This window comes from Antedon bifida, chromosome 5, assembly GCF_963402885.1.
Source record: "Antedon bifida chromosome 5, ecAntBifi1.1, whole genome shotgun sequence".
Classification (NCBI taxonomy): domain Eukaryota; kingdom Metazoa; phylum Echinodermata; class Crinoidea; order Comatulida; family Antedonidae; genus Antedon; species Antedon bifida.
Genome location: NC_136230.1, coordinates 10,467,964 through 10,483,453, shown reverse-complemented (window position 1 = coordinate 10,483,453; position 15,490 = coordinate 10,467,964). Strand labels below are relative to the sequence as shown.

The window sequence follows — 15,490 nt, the reverse complement described above, 5'->3', positions numbered from 1 at the left end:
TTTTAGGTAGAGGAATTAGCGTCTGGTCTACTGGATATTGGTCTTAGTAAAGACGATTACATAGCTATTATTGGGTATAATCACATGGAATTGCCACTGATCGCTGGTGCAGCAAGGGCAATTGGATTAACAACAGTAAGTTAGATTACTGTAGGTTATAAGCATTATGTCGTGTTTGAATATTCTTAAAACAATTCTCAAAACAAACATGACCAAAATAACTTGTAATAGACATAGGCCTAGACATCTTGTCTTGACTTACAAGTGATATCATTAATATATTTCAATTTAGACCAAATAAAATCATCTTTATCTTTCTTTTACAGGTGTTTTTGCAAGTAGGTTATCCCCTGCATACAATAGGAGACATTTTACGAAAGGTGAATACGAAATGAAAGAATTCTTGCGTGGATTTCAGTTGAATTTTCAACTTGGTGAAATTGTTTCAATTCAAAATAAATTGCCTCTCAGTAGTGTATCTCCACTTACGACAATATTTTCCTAGTATCATGGAAAAATTCGGTAATACAGCGTGTGTATCACATTATCATGTAAGATTAAGTTATGGATTGGTATATGATACTGCTGAAAGCTAGTTCTAGTGCTCAGTTCACTCTTTGTAAGTGGGAACATTCACCAAGGAAGGATGTGTAAGTTTTGCCCTATTTCTTTCAATCTAAAGGTTGGATTAATTTTTACTTATACTTCTAAAAAGAGGGTAAGAGGGAATACAGTATTCATTTAGTTTCAGTTCTGAGCTTTTTACTCTTTTACATTTAGTAGGAGATTATAGACATAAGATTGATTTAATTTCTTTTTATTCAGACATCATGTAAGGCTTTGTTCCTCACTCGAAGTCCAGAAAACTTGTATACAGACATTTGTAAACTGATTCCAGGGTTGAGCTCTAGCACTTCTGGTAGCATAATATCAAATAAGTAAATACTTCTAATTTATGTTTTTTAACAACATTATTATCAACAATTATTAATCATGGTCACTACAGAAGGTTTGCCAAAAATAGATGATTTCATAGTAATTCCGAAATTACCATATTTTAACACAATTAATATATACTATGTAAATGCATTAAAACATATATGCGTTGACCGAACAAAAATCTTTGAATTAAAACCAATATAAATGCCAATTATCTATAGCTTGTTATTCTAATGCATTGGCTTCTACATTGACCTGAATTATACCGAAAGTACATAGGCCTACAAGCGTCAGAGTAGAGAAAACATCTGATCATTATGATTGTTTATTATTATGTTTTTTGTACTGGTGAATGGAGGTAACTGTCTAATACACTGAGAAATATACAGTAACTAAAATATGTTTAGGAAACATCTTTAATACTTGAAATTTAGGAAGCATACTGAACACTGTATATAATGGGTAGTAACTTGAATCTGGGGAATAATCTAATAGAATCCAGGTAAACAATCAGTTGGAAATTTGAGGTTAACAATCACGTACATATATTTTGGAATTTCCTTAACTAATTATCATAAAGTGTAATTGTTTTAATTTATCTACAGCAGATTAGTATCATTAAAAAAATTATTCTTGAAATCGTAATTGTGATTCCTATTTGGCAGATAAACTGTATTTATGCCTGTAATTATGATATATGATTATAAATCATAAAATTAATAGAAACTGGAAAATACAGCAATATTTTTTATTTAAGCTTCCCGGACTTGAGGTATATCGTAGCTACAGGCATCAATCATAAAAGGTATGACATTTAAATAGATCAGATAGCTTTTCCAACTTTTGTAAGTCCTTGATTGACACCGAAGTGTTTAAGGTGATATCGTGAATAATGTTGCCGAACTTCCGACAGGATAACAAAATTTAAAAAAAATTCAGTATGATAAAAAACATTTGTTACGCCCAACAACATCATCAGTGCACTGAAATACGGTCGTAGACGTTGGTTATATTTAACTTTATACAGGTGAGTATTTAAATATTCAGATTGGTTTTGTAACAAGTTATTTGTTTGTTTAGAGATGGGTTATTCTATTTTATATGTAGGGCTTCTTTTATTTTTAGTTTGTAGCTATTGGTAGCTGTGTCGATAATTTTGAATTTTTTTTTGCTGCATTGATCTACGCAATTCCTATTGTTGTTAATGTGTTTGTATATATGTGAATTTTTATCCCTACCCATATGTTCTTGAATCTTTGTCTTTAGATGTCGGGAAGTTTCCCCGCAATCACAGCCCCCACAATTAAATTTATAGATCATGTTGGATTCAAGATCAAAGTGAATGAACTAGTATTTTTGAATTATAGTGGTACAACCAAGTTAGAGGATTTGTATCTTGCGGGGAATGAAGACACGGTTAGAGAAGCTGCCAAAAGGGTCACTATTGATGACATTTGCTGTGTATTGATGACATCGGTTTGTACTATTTCCAAAGTATGATATCTCTTAACTAAATTAAAAACTGAAGGCGGAAAATTTTATATTTTTGAAAGTAACTGAACCGTTTCAGCGCACTCGCACCAATTAATGTACACATTCCAGTACCCGTTTTCAACGAATACATATATATTATATTCTTTGTATTTTATTTCAGGGCTCAACCGGACCACCAAAGCTGGTAAAAAATTCACATTTTCGAATGTTGAACCCCGCCTATGGCCTATTCCAATTGTGTAATGAAAGTCAGGTAATAATTACTGATACAGTAAATAAATTATATAACATTAATGAATGTTAAAATTTGTTTATGTTTTAACATATTATTTTAAGGTATGAATACAAATTTAAATCTTGAAAGAGTGAGATTCATTCAATAATCTAAAGCACTTTATTTGCTGCTCTACAGAAAGAGTCAAACGCACAAGATATGATTAAGAGAAACATGCTAGATGTTATTAATAATAAAACTTGTTGATAATAATTAGTAATAATTAATAATATTATAAAATGTAAAACTGTATTATTATTCATTGAAGGTAACCAAACTAGTGTTTTGTGGCAGTATGGCATTTGTGGATGGCACTGTACAAACACAGGTTTGTCCACTTCTTATTGGTTCAACGTGTATATACCCTAATGCAGATGCCTTTGATTGCAAGAAATTCTTACAAACTATCAAAGATGAAAGGTAACATGATTGTGTATTGTAATTAGGCATACGGCACTCTTGCAGATTTCCTCACTATTGCACCTTGTTAAATCTTATAGCGCACTTTCTATGATTATTTATCAGCGTCGCTGTACATCAATAAGAACAAAAATAATATAAAAACAATAACAAAAAAACAATCTTCAATTGGCTTGGCCAATCGGAAGATTAGGCCTACTCAATGTTTTCAGTCCGGCCACAAAACAAATGATCAGCAAAGGTTTTTCCTTTGTTTATTGAATTATCATATTATTTTCATTACTGACGCTTAATCGTCTAAATATATTGTCCTCCTGAATATTTTTTAATTTTGAATATGTCATTTTAATGTTACATAATAGTTATTTACAAAAGTTAGATCGCAAAAAAATCTCTACCCGAATATGCAATTTTGACTGTTTATTTTGTCGTTTTATAAGTGAAAATATTTCTTCGTTTTTTCCCTTTAAGTGATTAACTTAAAATTAATTAATTAAAACTACAAAATGGCCTATTAGTAACCATATATTAAGGTTCATCTGCAAAAAAATTGCAAAGAAGCTTATTTCAACGGATTTGTGTAGGTATGGGTATACAGATATACCAAAAAAAGGAAGGATATGGGTGGAGAACATTTTTGTTGGGGGTGTTTTTTTGTTGGTAATGTGTTTTGTTTGTGGGTCCCTGCGAGACAAGTTTTTAACTTCTAGAAGGGATCCATGATAATAATGACTTCCAATTACTGCTTTATCTATGTTCATTTTAATATCTTTTTTTCTATTTTGTATATGTTCATTCATTATTATCTGAATAAATGTTATCTGAATCTGAATCTGAATGTCATTGACCTCATAAAAATTGTATCTTGGCAACAAAATATGGTATATGGTTGAGCTTGGTGTCGAAATACACACAATTATACCAGAAATTAAACAAAAAATGAATTGGACACTTATGACCATATCTTGACCTTCAAAAATCAGATCAAAGGTCAATATACCCATTTTTAGTCGCGTGGACGCGACTCTATAGTTCACTATGTCGGTCGGTCGGTCGGTCGGTCGGTCGGTCTGTCTGTCTGTCGGTCTGTCGGTCTGTCTGTCGGTCCGGTATGCATTGTAGCACGCGACTTAATGGCTGTTGGCCTTGTTTGGTTTAACACATACTTATAATGAACTATCAAGTCAAATATTACATTATAAAGTGCATGTCAACTGATTTGTGTAGGTATGGGTATACAGATATATCAAAAAAAGTAAGGAAGAATAGGGGTTGGGGAAATCCTTTTTTTTTTCGTGTTAAAGGTCATTGACCTTCTTTAAAAATACTAAAAATTGTATCTTCGCAACAAGGTATGATATAGGGTTGATCTTAGTGTCAAAATGCACAGAACTATACTAGAAATGAACCACAAATAAAATTGGTCCATTATGACTATATCTTTACTGTTACAAATGAGGTCAAAGGTTAATATACCCATTTTGTGTTTTCCACATAAATTAGGATAGTCCATTCTGTCCAGAATTTCAGTATATTATATAAAAAAACACTTACTAAATTATGTATGACTTCAGGTCTGAGAGAAAACAAGTTGGAACATGGTTTTGTTTTTATTAAAGGTCATTTAACAGATTGTTGTAAATGATTGATACCTGTATATAATACATACAATTTGCATAAATAATAAATACATAAGGATAATAATGATACACATGTTACTTATTGGTAATCGGTTCCCTCTTCATCACTAGGTTCGTTTGCACTTGAATCATTCGAGCAGTGCCCACAGCACACCCCATATGCAGAAACACATGACAATCCTGCCTTAATACAGCTGCATTTCAGTCCTTGACACTGCCTATCGCCTTCCTTGCAGTTGCAGCATATTCCTTTTAGAAGAGCATCTGGTGCGATACTCCATGTAATCATTTTCCACCTTAGATTTCCTTTACTATCCAGATCCCATCCTCTTCCAACAAACAGGCTCAAGAATGGATGTGTTCAGATGTTTCCAGCGTTTCAACATGAATCGAATTAAATGCACATGTTATGAGTTGAAATATTGGCGGAAACTGAGCCGAGTTGAATGAAAAAGTCTTTCAAAATACTTGTTTCTTATATAACAGTTTTGTGTATTTGTCTTCCAGAGCTACTCATTTTATGCTAATGTTCCATTGGTTGATTCAATTGGTTTATGACCCAGCACTCAAACTTTATGATTTGTCGTCTCTAAAAGCAGGTAGACTCTATACTAAACACATTTTGAAAAAGTACTTTGATATCAGCAATTGATGAGTTTGGAAGTGACATATTATAACCTTTCATCTGCATTCATCTGTTGTAAATCCACTATCAAAACCACAAAAGACCCGACCCTTAATCAACCTCAAATACGGATCTCGACAATATCCAGGCAGATACAGTAGACCTATCTTCAAATTAACGTTTCATCTATTTTATTAGTAAGGGATTCATCGTTCCTTTGAAATGTAAAATCAGCTGATGTAGAAAATCATTTGTGTATTCAATTCCTCATTCAAAACATAATTTGTTGTTATATTATATCTTTGCATGTATGCCATGAGAATTCTGCGGTGTTGAATGTTTTATCTGTAAATAAGTATTTTAAGAATCAGGATACCAATTATATGTGCCTATGTTTGTGATGTGTTAATGAATTATTATATAAAATAAATTTAAAATTCAGTAAAGAACATAAATATATGCAATAAATCATACAATAACGATTTGCTACAGGTTTTATTACAGGATCACCGATTCCACCATCAGTTGCTATTCTTCTATCAAAGAAATTAAACGTTGATATAATGGTGAGTATTTTCTGTCAATTTCTTCTCTAGTTTTGAATATGTATAGTATAACATATAAATTATTTATATGAAATAATTACATTTTGCAATTAGATTACATATGGATCGACAGAAATATTTGACGTTTCATGCGTTTATGTCCAAGAAGGTCACAAATCATGCACAACAGTCGGTAAACCCATAGGAAACAACAAGGTAAACATGTAAGATGCGCATTGTATATTGAATTGTGCTGAAGAAGTAAGTTTCTATATGAATTTTAAAATAATGGAAAGTGGGCGAATGTTTGACATAAAGTGGGAATTTGTTCCCAAGAGGGGATGCAACGAAAGAAAAGGGGCGTTCACTGAGCATTTTAGTACGGAAACTCGGTAACAATGACATGTTGTTCTCTTTTTTTTTATTGCTAATAGCATCATCACAAAAACATAGATAAACAATACAAAGAAAGACTGATATGAGAGACAGAGACACAAACAAACGACAATGACCCTTATATACCCAGGTGACATAAGCAATTAGAACACAAGTGAACATAACAATTTACTAATTAAAAGGTGGAATTTACGATTTTTTTGGGAATGTGGAGAATGAGACTGTTAGCATAGAGTCTTTGAGAGAAGTACGAAAGGTTCGCCAAATTCGCAGGAATCCATGAATAGCAGAAAGATAATAAGGCAGTTGATAAAGATGAAGAGAGCAGAACATACATGTTTCTGTTGAAGAAATGTTTTTAAAGGAGATCTGTTATTACCAAGTTGAATTAATTGAAACAACTCATAAAGCAGTTGATGCTACCCATTTGTGGAACATGTTCTATTTCAGATAAAGATTGTAAATGAAAGTGGACATCCAGTAAAGTTTGGGGAAGAGGGAGAAGTATTGGTAAAAACCGACATTGGATTTGAGGGTTATTTTGATGCAAGAAAAACAAACGAAGCTGTGACCTCTGATGGATGGTTTAGAATGGGGTAAATTTTATAATACATATTGCTCTTACTATCAGAAAGTTATATTATAAATTCGATTTTTTTACCAGAAATATTTTTAAAAATATAAATTCATAATTGCAGTGATATTGGGAAACTTGATCAAGATGGATATCTTACAATAACAGGCAGAACGAAGGTTGGTTTGTTTGTTTTTATTGATTTCCACACATAATCAATAAGATAATTCTATTACAATAAATATCTAATATAATTAAGGTGGAAAAGTACATTTAAACAATAAGTATTATTATTTATTTAATAAATATAAGAACTACTAATCTACTACTAACCTAGAGGATACCTTTGTCACACTGGATAGAGGTTGGTTGGTCGTAGTTTTAAAACTAAGATTCTTTTTTGCCAAGTAACAAAGTAATAATTGTAAACCATGGGCTTAAAAATCCTTTATTTACAGTTTATTGGTATCTTTTCTTTTTTTTAAGGACGTTATAATCAGAAGTTGTTTCAACATATACCCTTTTCCATTGGAAACAGCGCTTTTAAGTCATCCAGCTGTCAAGAGCATTCAGGTAAGAATTTGTAAAAAGACATAGTTTGTGATCATTATAATGATTGACAGAATAGTCAAATAGTTTTTTAAGAATTAAAAAATAAGTGGAGAAGATTTTGCAGACCAAGATTGGTACTAAATAGAAACATTTGCGTGTTTAATTATTAACCTTTTTTCTTAACAACAATGAACCAAAAAGGTCTAAGTTTGTTAATAGTGTAGTCCAAAAAAATCAATTGTTTGTATGTATGATCTCGGAGATAAAATGTATCGGTGTACAATGCTGTAAAATAAAAAGCCGGGAGATGTGTTGTCTGCATATAGTACATAATGATATCTAAAGTCATGAATAATGTTTTCTTTAGATTGTGGGGATACCAGATTATAGATATGGAGAGGACGTGTGCGCCTGTGTTATGTAAGTATTTGTTGCTTTATTGTCTGATATTTTGATATTACTAGGATGATCCAATTCTACCATCTCTTTGTAATCAATAGTAATTAGTACAATTAATTTGTTTAAGGCATTTCCAAGCACTTTCCTATGTACATTCTTTTACAGGTGTACTGCCCATACAATTACATTATTATTACCAGGTAGTTGTATCCCTGATATTACCAATTAAACTTTCCATTACTTTCCAGACTTAATTCAGGCTGCACTTTTACAGTAGAAGATATAGAAAAACATTGTGTTGATAAGGTAGGAGTAAGAGGTTGTTTATAACATTGATATGGATGACCATTATTTACAATAGGCCTACAATTAATGATGTTAAATACGGCACTTAGATCATGTACTCCTAAAAAGACTATTCCCAATGTGCATAATGAGAAAAAATATATTAAGTAAATCAAAGCTGAAGTCATGCCAAATAAATTGATATTGTTCACTAAAATATCCGATTGTGTGTTGAATTTAACCAGTTATCATGCACTGTGCAATGTTTAGCTGCAACACAATATCCGTTTATGTGTTGAATTTAACCAGTTATCACTGTGCAATGTTTATCTGCAACAAAATATCCGATTGTGTTTTGACCAGTTTAATCACTGTTTAGCTGCAATACAAAAACAACAACGACAACTTACTGGAATGTTCAGTTCAATTCTAAAGACATTATTTACGTCCATTGGCTTAATAGTAAACATACAAATATAGACAAATTGAGATATAAAGGACGAATGCAGAATCCCAAAAAGATGAACATTTTGAGGCGGGCATTTCCTACGATAAGTCAAAAAGAATAATAAATGTATAATAAAAAAATAATAAGAAGAAAGAGTTCATAAATAATAAACTAAGTGAAAAAAAGAGTCAAGACAGTTTTGTCTAGCTACCATCTAGGCTCCGTCAATTAAGTTGCTAAGGCGTTTCTGCGGTCATAATATATTATCGGTTACCAATCAGATAATTATTTTAAAACTTAAGTGCGCATGTGCAGATATTGCCATCGCATTTATCCGACAATTATCTGATTTGAATGAAATTATAAGTTAAACCCCGTTTCCACACGAACTTTATCGGTCAATGTCGATTAATGTTTAGCTGCAGAAAAACGGTATGCGATTATGTTTGCACTACTTTACAGCCACTTAGTGGTTTTACTGTATAGTATAGGAGACCAGTCGTTAGGAGTTGATCGTAAATATGTCACAGTTATAAAAGATAATTATATAAATGAGCAGATTATAAATGTACATACTATACATAATATAATGATTTTGCATTGTTTTTTTGTGCAACCAATTGTTGTTATAACCTGATAATGTTGATTGTGTCTTACAGTTCCTTATAAATTACCTGCCAACGTACTACTTACAATTTGATGAGTTTCCAAAAGGTTTTACCGGAAAGGTATTCAAACAATTTGTATTGGCTTGTGCAACAAAATGTTAAACATTATTATTTGTTATTAAGGTACATAACGCTGCCTTCATTCATTATCATTTTTTTTTCTTTCAAGATTGATCGTAAAAAGCTTAGAGAGATGGCCATCGGAAGGATTACTGTACCAACTTCTCCATATTAAACTTAAAATAGCTATTGTTGACCTTACATAAATAATATTAACAAGATACTAATAATCAAATTTAGGCTTTTGGGTTGTATACTGTAGATAAGATTAATTATGATCAGTTGAAATACAATTATGAATAGTTGATTACTTCGAATATAAATTAGCTTTCTCTTGAATAATACCCTACAAAAGTTAAGCATAACAAGTTAAAACTTTCTGCGGTAAAATTGAATAGCCACATAGAAAATGAGGATGATGGATCCAAACATACTTTAGCTTATCTTCAACACTTTTCTCTCTGTGCCATAATTTCTTTAGTGTTATGTCTGAGGGTGGAGGAAGAATGCCATGTACTAACTGGAGTCGTAACCACTCCTTAGTTTGTACATGTCTAGAATATGTAAATAAAAACAATTACTTTTAGAAATACATAATATATTGGAAAATTACAAAGAAATATTGAAATTAATTAATTAAAGATGAGGAAGAAACTAATTTAAACTCTATATGGACTAAATGGAACGATTCCTTCCTAGATATATGTAACCGCCACGCTCCTTGTAAAACAATGAGAATAAAATATAAAGTCCATAAACACCTGAGATAATACAATTAATGTACCAAAGAGATCACATAAAGACATTGTCGGATAAGAACAAAACAAAAGAAATTTGAAATGAATATAGACAATTAAGAAATAACGTCACAAGTGAAATAAGAAAATCAAAGATAAATTATTTTGCTAATATTCAACATAAACATAAAAATGATCCAAATAAACTATGGGACGAATTAAACAAAATTACAGGTAAGAACAAAAACAAAAATATTACTAATCCAAATCTAGAATGCAATGCATTTAATGATTATTTTACAAACATTGGTAAGGAAATCTCGGATTCATTAGAAAACCTAGATTCAAATTCAAGCTGGAATAATCCAGACTCTAGATACACATTTTCATTTACAGAAACTGATACTGATTAAGTGTATAAAGCACTTTTAAATTTATCCGACAATAGCAATTATGATATCCTTGACTTTGATAGTACACTGTTAAAAATTGCATCTTCAAAAATATCCAATGCATTATGTAATGTCGTTAATGAAAGGAGAGATTCCAGAGGATTAGAAAATTGCAAAAACCATCTTTATATATAAAGTAACTCTAGACCAATTTCGGTAGTTTGTCATGTTTCTAGCGTAGACTTCTGGAAAGAATCATACACGGACGCTCTTATTATATTATATTGTGCAAAAATACGTAACTACGGTATTATGAATAATGAGATTAAATGGTTTGAAAATTAAAACAGGGTGTTAAATATGATAAGATATATCAGATAATATTAGAAAAAAGAAACATTGAAATCGGAATACCACAAGAAAGTGGTCTCGGCCCAGTTCTCTTTTTGCTTTTCATTAACGACATAGGCCTATCACAATCTGTAACAAATGTTTCTTTCTTTCAAAGTGAGTCTATTACGACACAAATAATGGCTGGTTATCAACAGTTTTATATGAATAGTGGAATCAGACAAGGATGCCCTCTATCTGTACATTTTTGATGCGCTGTTGATCTAATGGCCATAAATATCCTGAAATATTATAATATAATATAAATATATATATAAACAATATTATTGTTTATAATAATTAGTAGTATTTACATGATGTTATTGCTGTTGACACAAATAAATGAACATCTGGTTGTTAGTTGTTAAAGTACCAGTGCTAACAATAATTTCACTATCCGAATTACCTTGTCATAATTAGGCCTACACTTAATGCTGGTTTACTGTCAAATATTGAATTCGAAAATGATTGCACAATTGATGCACTTAAAGACGAAATAGTAGTGTATTGCGATGGGTTTACTCATTTAAGAAGTTAGAAGAAATAGATAAATGTTCCTAATTGGTTTATGTAATTACACGACAATTACAGACCTAATGGAAAACGCAATAGGAGCAAGTAAACACAAAACAAGAAGACAACAAGGTTATTCTCGATTTGTTTTTTACAATAGTCTCGTTACTAAGAGGTGTTTGCTATTTAAATAGATGCCAATTAAAAGTCAAAAGAATACCAGTAACGTAGCACTAATAATTAACCTTTTACCAATTGATAAGTAGGCATAGAGATTGACTTTTGTAATAACATCTGGTGTGTTTATTGAGTGTTTTGTTTGTCTGATAATTCCCATTCAATATATGTATTAAACTTACGTTTATGGCCAATAATAAAATAATATGTTTGAAATACCATCTCACTTTTCAAATATACAGAATATAGAATTACAAATATTTAAAAATACTCAAGCACAACAAATCAAATAATAAAATATACAATATTGTTTTATTCCTATTATTATTAATTGTCATTACCCCTCGTTTTTATGGGTATTTGTGGGTCTAAGAGTGGGTATGAAAATATGTTCAGACTGGGAAGTTTGCGCGTATTGACTCGCATTCTAACTTCTTGTGTAGACCAATCACCTTTCTTAGACTTACTTTAATATTCCAGTCATCTCATCTTGCCAATATTCTGCAGAAGATGGCTGTAGCATTGCAACCGGAACGTGGAGTCATTCTCAACTTTCTTTTTGGAAACACACAGTCAGAAACCAACTTTATTGGAAAACATTGTCTGATATGCGAACTGTGAATCGTCTTATTGTATTATAACATTCTTCATAATTTAACTCCTAACTATCTCAATGATATATTTAGATTTTGTAATAATACATTCAACCTTAGGCATAGTCACTTTAAATTTTGCCTGAAATTGAATAAAATATCCTAATATAAGACCAGTGTAAGTATTCATCCTAAATACTGATGTTACAGTTTTAAGCTTATCCATTTTTCCTCATTGTGACTCATGAATAAATTAGCTAATATGGGTGCTAGAGGCGAACCCATACTTACTCCGTCAATTTGTTGATAATATGCATTATTGTAAACAAAATAAGTTCCTGAAGTTGCAAGCATCAATAATTTCTTTGATGCTATTTTACATTCCTCATTTCTTGACATGTAGTTAACTGCCAAATCAATCGACTCGTCTAATGGTATATTTATAAACATATTTTGTACGTCAAACGAGACCATAAACTTGCTTTGTTGTTTCAGATGTTTTATTTGTTGACAAATGTAAACGATTCTGTGGCACAATATATGGTTGGTATGCATGGTTGAATTAATTTGCTTAAATGCTTATATGTTCCAATTGAAGAGATGATTGGTCTTGTTTTTGGTGATCCATCACAGTGGCTCAGAATGTTTGTTGTATTGAGATTTTACACAGGTTTATATGTTCCCCAGTGGCTCAGTCGGTTAGCGCGCCGTACTTATAAACAGTACCTGGCTTCGCCCTTACTGGTATGTAATGCGGAGGTCGAGAGTTCGATCCTCTCCTGGGGAAATTAATTTTTATACAAAAATTATTTTTAAGGAAAAAAATAAATAAAAATAAACACTGATAAGTGGAATTATACTACCTTATAATAATAGTATGCGGTTTGTCTGATCATTGTCATTTAGCATAAAACTTAATATTTTACCTAATTAATATATTCTGTAAACAATTGTTTTAATGCATATTACGTAATACTAAACACATGTTTTGTTGTATTGAGATTTTACACAGCTATATGTTCCCCAGTGGCTCAGTCGGTTAGCGCGCCGTACTTATAAACAGTACATGGCTTCGCCCTTACTGGTAGGTAATGCGGAGGTCGAGAGTTCGATCCTCTCCTGGGGAAATCAATTTTTATAAAAAAATCCTTTTTAAGGAAAAAAAAAATAAAAATAAACACTGATAAGTGGAATTATACTACCTTATAATAATAGTATGCGGTTTGTCTGATCATTGTAATTTAGCATAAAACTTAATATTTTACCTAATTAATATATTCTGTAAACAATTGTTTTAGTGCATATTACGTAATACTAAACACATGTTTTGTTGTAATGAGATTTTACACAGGTATATGTTCCCCAGTGGCTCAGTCGGTTAGCGCGCCGTACTTATAAACAGTACCTGGCTTTGCCCTTACTGGTAGGTAATGCGGAGGTCGAGAGTTCGATCCTCTCCTGGGGAAATCAATATTTATAAAAAAATTATTTTTAAGGAAAAAAATAAATAAAAATAAACAATGATAAGTGGAATTATACTACCTTATAATAATAGTATGCGGTATGTCTGATCATTGTCATTTAGCATAAAACTTAATATTTTACCTAATTAATATATTCTGTAAACAATTGTTTTAGTGCATATATCAATTGTTGGGAGTGCGTTGAAACACAAAAGTTTGTTTCAGTTACTTTGAAAAATATAAACTTCAGTTTTTAATTTAGTAGGACTGTTAGAGATATAATGCTTTGGAAATAGAACAAACCGATGTCATCAATACACCGCAAATGTCATCAGTAGTGACTCTTTTGGCAGCTTCCCAAACCGTGTCTTCATGCCCAGCAACATAAAAGTCTTCTACCTTGGTTGTACCACTAAAACTCAAATATACTAACATAATGACCCAATATAAAGTTTTATAGCTTATACAAATATTAAATAAAAGGACCCATTAGAGACGGTACTGTTTGTATACTGCAGTGGGGTCAGTTAATCATTGTTAAAACATTTATTATTATATTTGAAGAACATTTTATCATGATCATTTTATAGACCTATCTGATCTATTTAAATGTCATACCTTTTATGATTGATGCATGTATCTACGATATACCTCGAGTCCGGGAAGCTTAAATAAAAAAGATTGCTCCATTACCCAGTTGCTATTAATTTTTATGATTTATAATTATAAATCATAATTACAGGCATAAATACAGTTTATCGAAGAAATAAGAATCACAATCACGATTGCAAGAATAGTTTGTTAAATGATACTAATCTGCTGTAGATAAATAATCACACTTTATGATAATTAGTTAAGGAAATTCCAACATAATTACGTACGTGATTGTTACCTCTAATTTCTAACTGATTGTTTACCTGGATACTATTAAATTATTCCTATATACTACCCATTACACGGTGTTCAAAAGCAACCATGGTGCAGTCATGGTTGGTTGAATGGTTGCTCTTGCTGTTTCCATTAAAATTATCGTGGGGAATCATGTAATTTCCATGTAGTGTTTCACTCCGATGAAGTACATGGTGACCGAGTTGTTCCATCCAACCCAATATATTTATAGAAAAGACAACTTCAAGGAAAATTCACCTAGAAGGGATACAGACCAAGGCTATCAAGTTGTTTGATAGCCTTAAACACTACTAATGAAAGTGGTCTATTCTGTTGGCCAGAGGAGGAAGATTAACAAAGTCAGGAGACACCTCAAGTGAAGGGTAAAACGGGTTACAAGCAACAAAATACAGTACATGGGATATGAGTGGTCTACACTACGTACATTTTTTGGTATCTTTATGTATGCCTATATATATGTAAACATTAAATATTCTCATCCCTAAGGTGGGATTTTAACGAATTTCTAGTTATCAATTCCATAGTTTTGGACAATTCTGGGGTAGGGAACACAAATCTGTAAGTGCAGTTCTCCTTGCTCATAATTTCTGGTATCAATGTATAAAGCAATGTCTCTTTATTTTGATGTAAGTTGATTGTAATTAGATATTTTATTACGTCACATAAGGACATTTCCGTATATAAAACATATAAATATTATTTTTTAAATATGAGTAATATATCTAAAATTTTCATATATATAATATATGATAGGCATATACTCTGATTCATTTAAGCATCGTTATGCACATGTTTATAGCTATGAATATGTACGTACCCAAGTTTACAAAGCACTGAGTTCTAGATTATTAAACAATTTTTTAAATAAAAAATAGCCATAAGTACAGTTTTGCTTGCTCAACATTTAATTCTTTATATCAATGTATAGAGTAATGTCTGCTATACAATTTGGTTTTAATATTTTATTCAATTTGAATTCAGTTCAAATTTTATGCCA

General features: G+C 31.3%; 1 protein-coding gene and 3 non-coding genes across 4 annotated transcripts in view; all 4 read left to right on the top strand.

Moving 5' to 3' along the window:
- Positions 1 to 15,490, top strand: part of LOC144842658 (medium-chain acyl-CoA ligase ACSF2, mitochondrial-like) — a 36,728-nt gene that overhangs the window by 1,014 nt on the left and 20,224 nt on the right. Inside the window, exons 2-15 of the mRNA XM_078699159.1 lie at positions 7 to 135; positions 327 to 380; positions 826 to 938; positions 1,697 to 1,744; positions 2,307 to 2,415; positions 2,594 to 2,686; positions 2,976 to 3,127; positions 5,275 to 5,366; positions 5,885 to 5,958; positions 6,052 to 6,153; positions 6,784 to 6,929; positions 7,032 to 7,086; positions 7,394 to 7,480; positions 7,827 to 7,879. Coding sequence (XP_078555285.1) covers positions 7 to 135; positions 327 to 380; positions 826 to 938; positions 1,697 to 1,744; positions 2,307 to 2,415; positions 2,594 to 2,686; positions 2,976 to 3,127; positions 5,275 to 5,366; positions 5,885 to 5,958; positions 6,052 to 6,153; positions 6,784 to 6,929; positions 7,032 to 7,086; positions 7,394 to 7,480; positions 7,827 to 7,879 — 1,307 coding nt within the window. The remainder of the gene's footprint in view (positions 1 to 6; positions 136 to 326; positions 381 to 825; positions 939 to 1,696; positions 1,745 to 2,306; positions 2,416 to 2,593; positions 2,687 to 2,975; positions 3,128 to 5,274; positions 5,367 to 5,884; positions 5,959 to 6,051; positions 6,154 to 6,783; positions 6,930 to 7,031; positions 7,087 to 7,393; positions 7,481 to 7,826; positions 7,880 to 15,490) is intronic.
- On the top strand, positions 12,802 to 12,908 carry Trnai-uau (transfer RNA isoleucine (anticodon UAU)). Its single transcript has 2 exons — positions 12,802 to 12,839; positions 12,873 to 12,908. It is a non-coding gene; the product is annotated as a tRNA-Ile (tRNA).
- On the top strand, positions 13,142 to 13,248 carry Trnai-uau (transfer RNA isoleucine (anticodon UAU)). Its single transcript has 2 exons — positions 13,142 to 13,179; positions 13,213 to 13,248. It is a non-coding gene; the product is annotated as a tRNA-Ile (tRNA).
- Positions 13,481 to 13,587, top strand: Trnai-uau (transfer RNA isoleucine (anticodon UAU)). Its single transcript has 2 exons — positions 13,481 to 13,518; positions 13,552 to 13,587. It is a non-coding gene; the product is annotated as a tRNA-Ile (tRNA).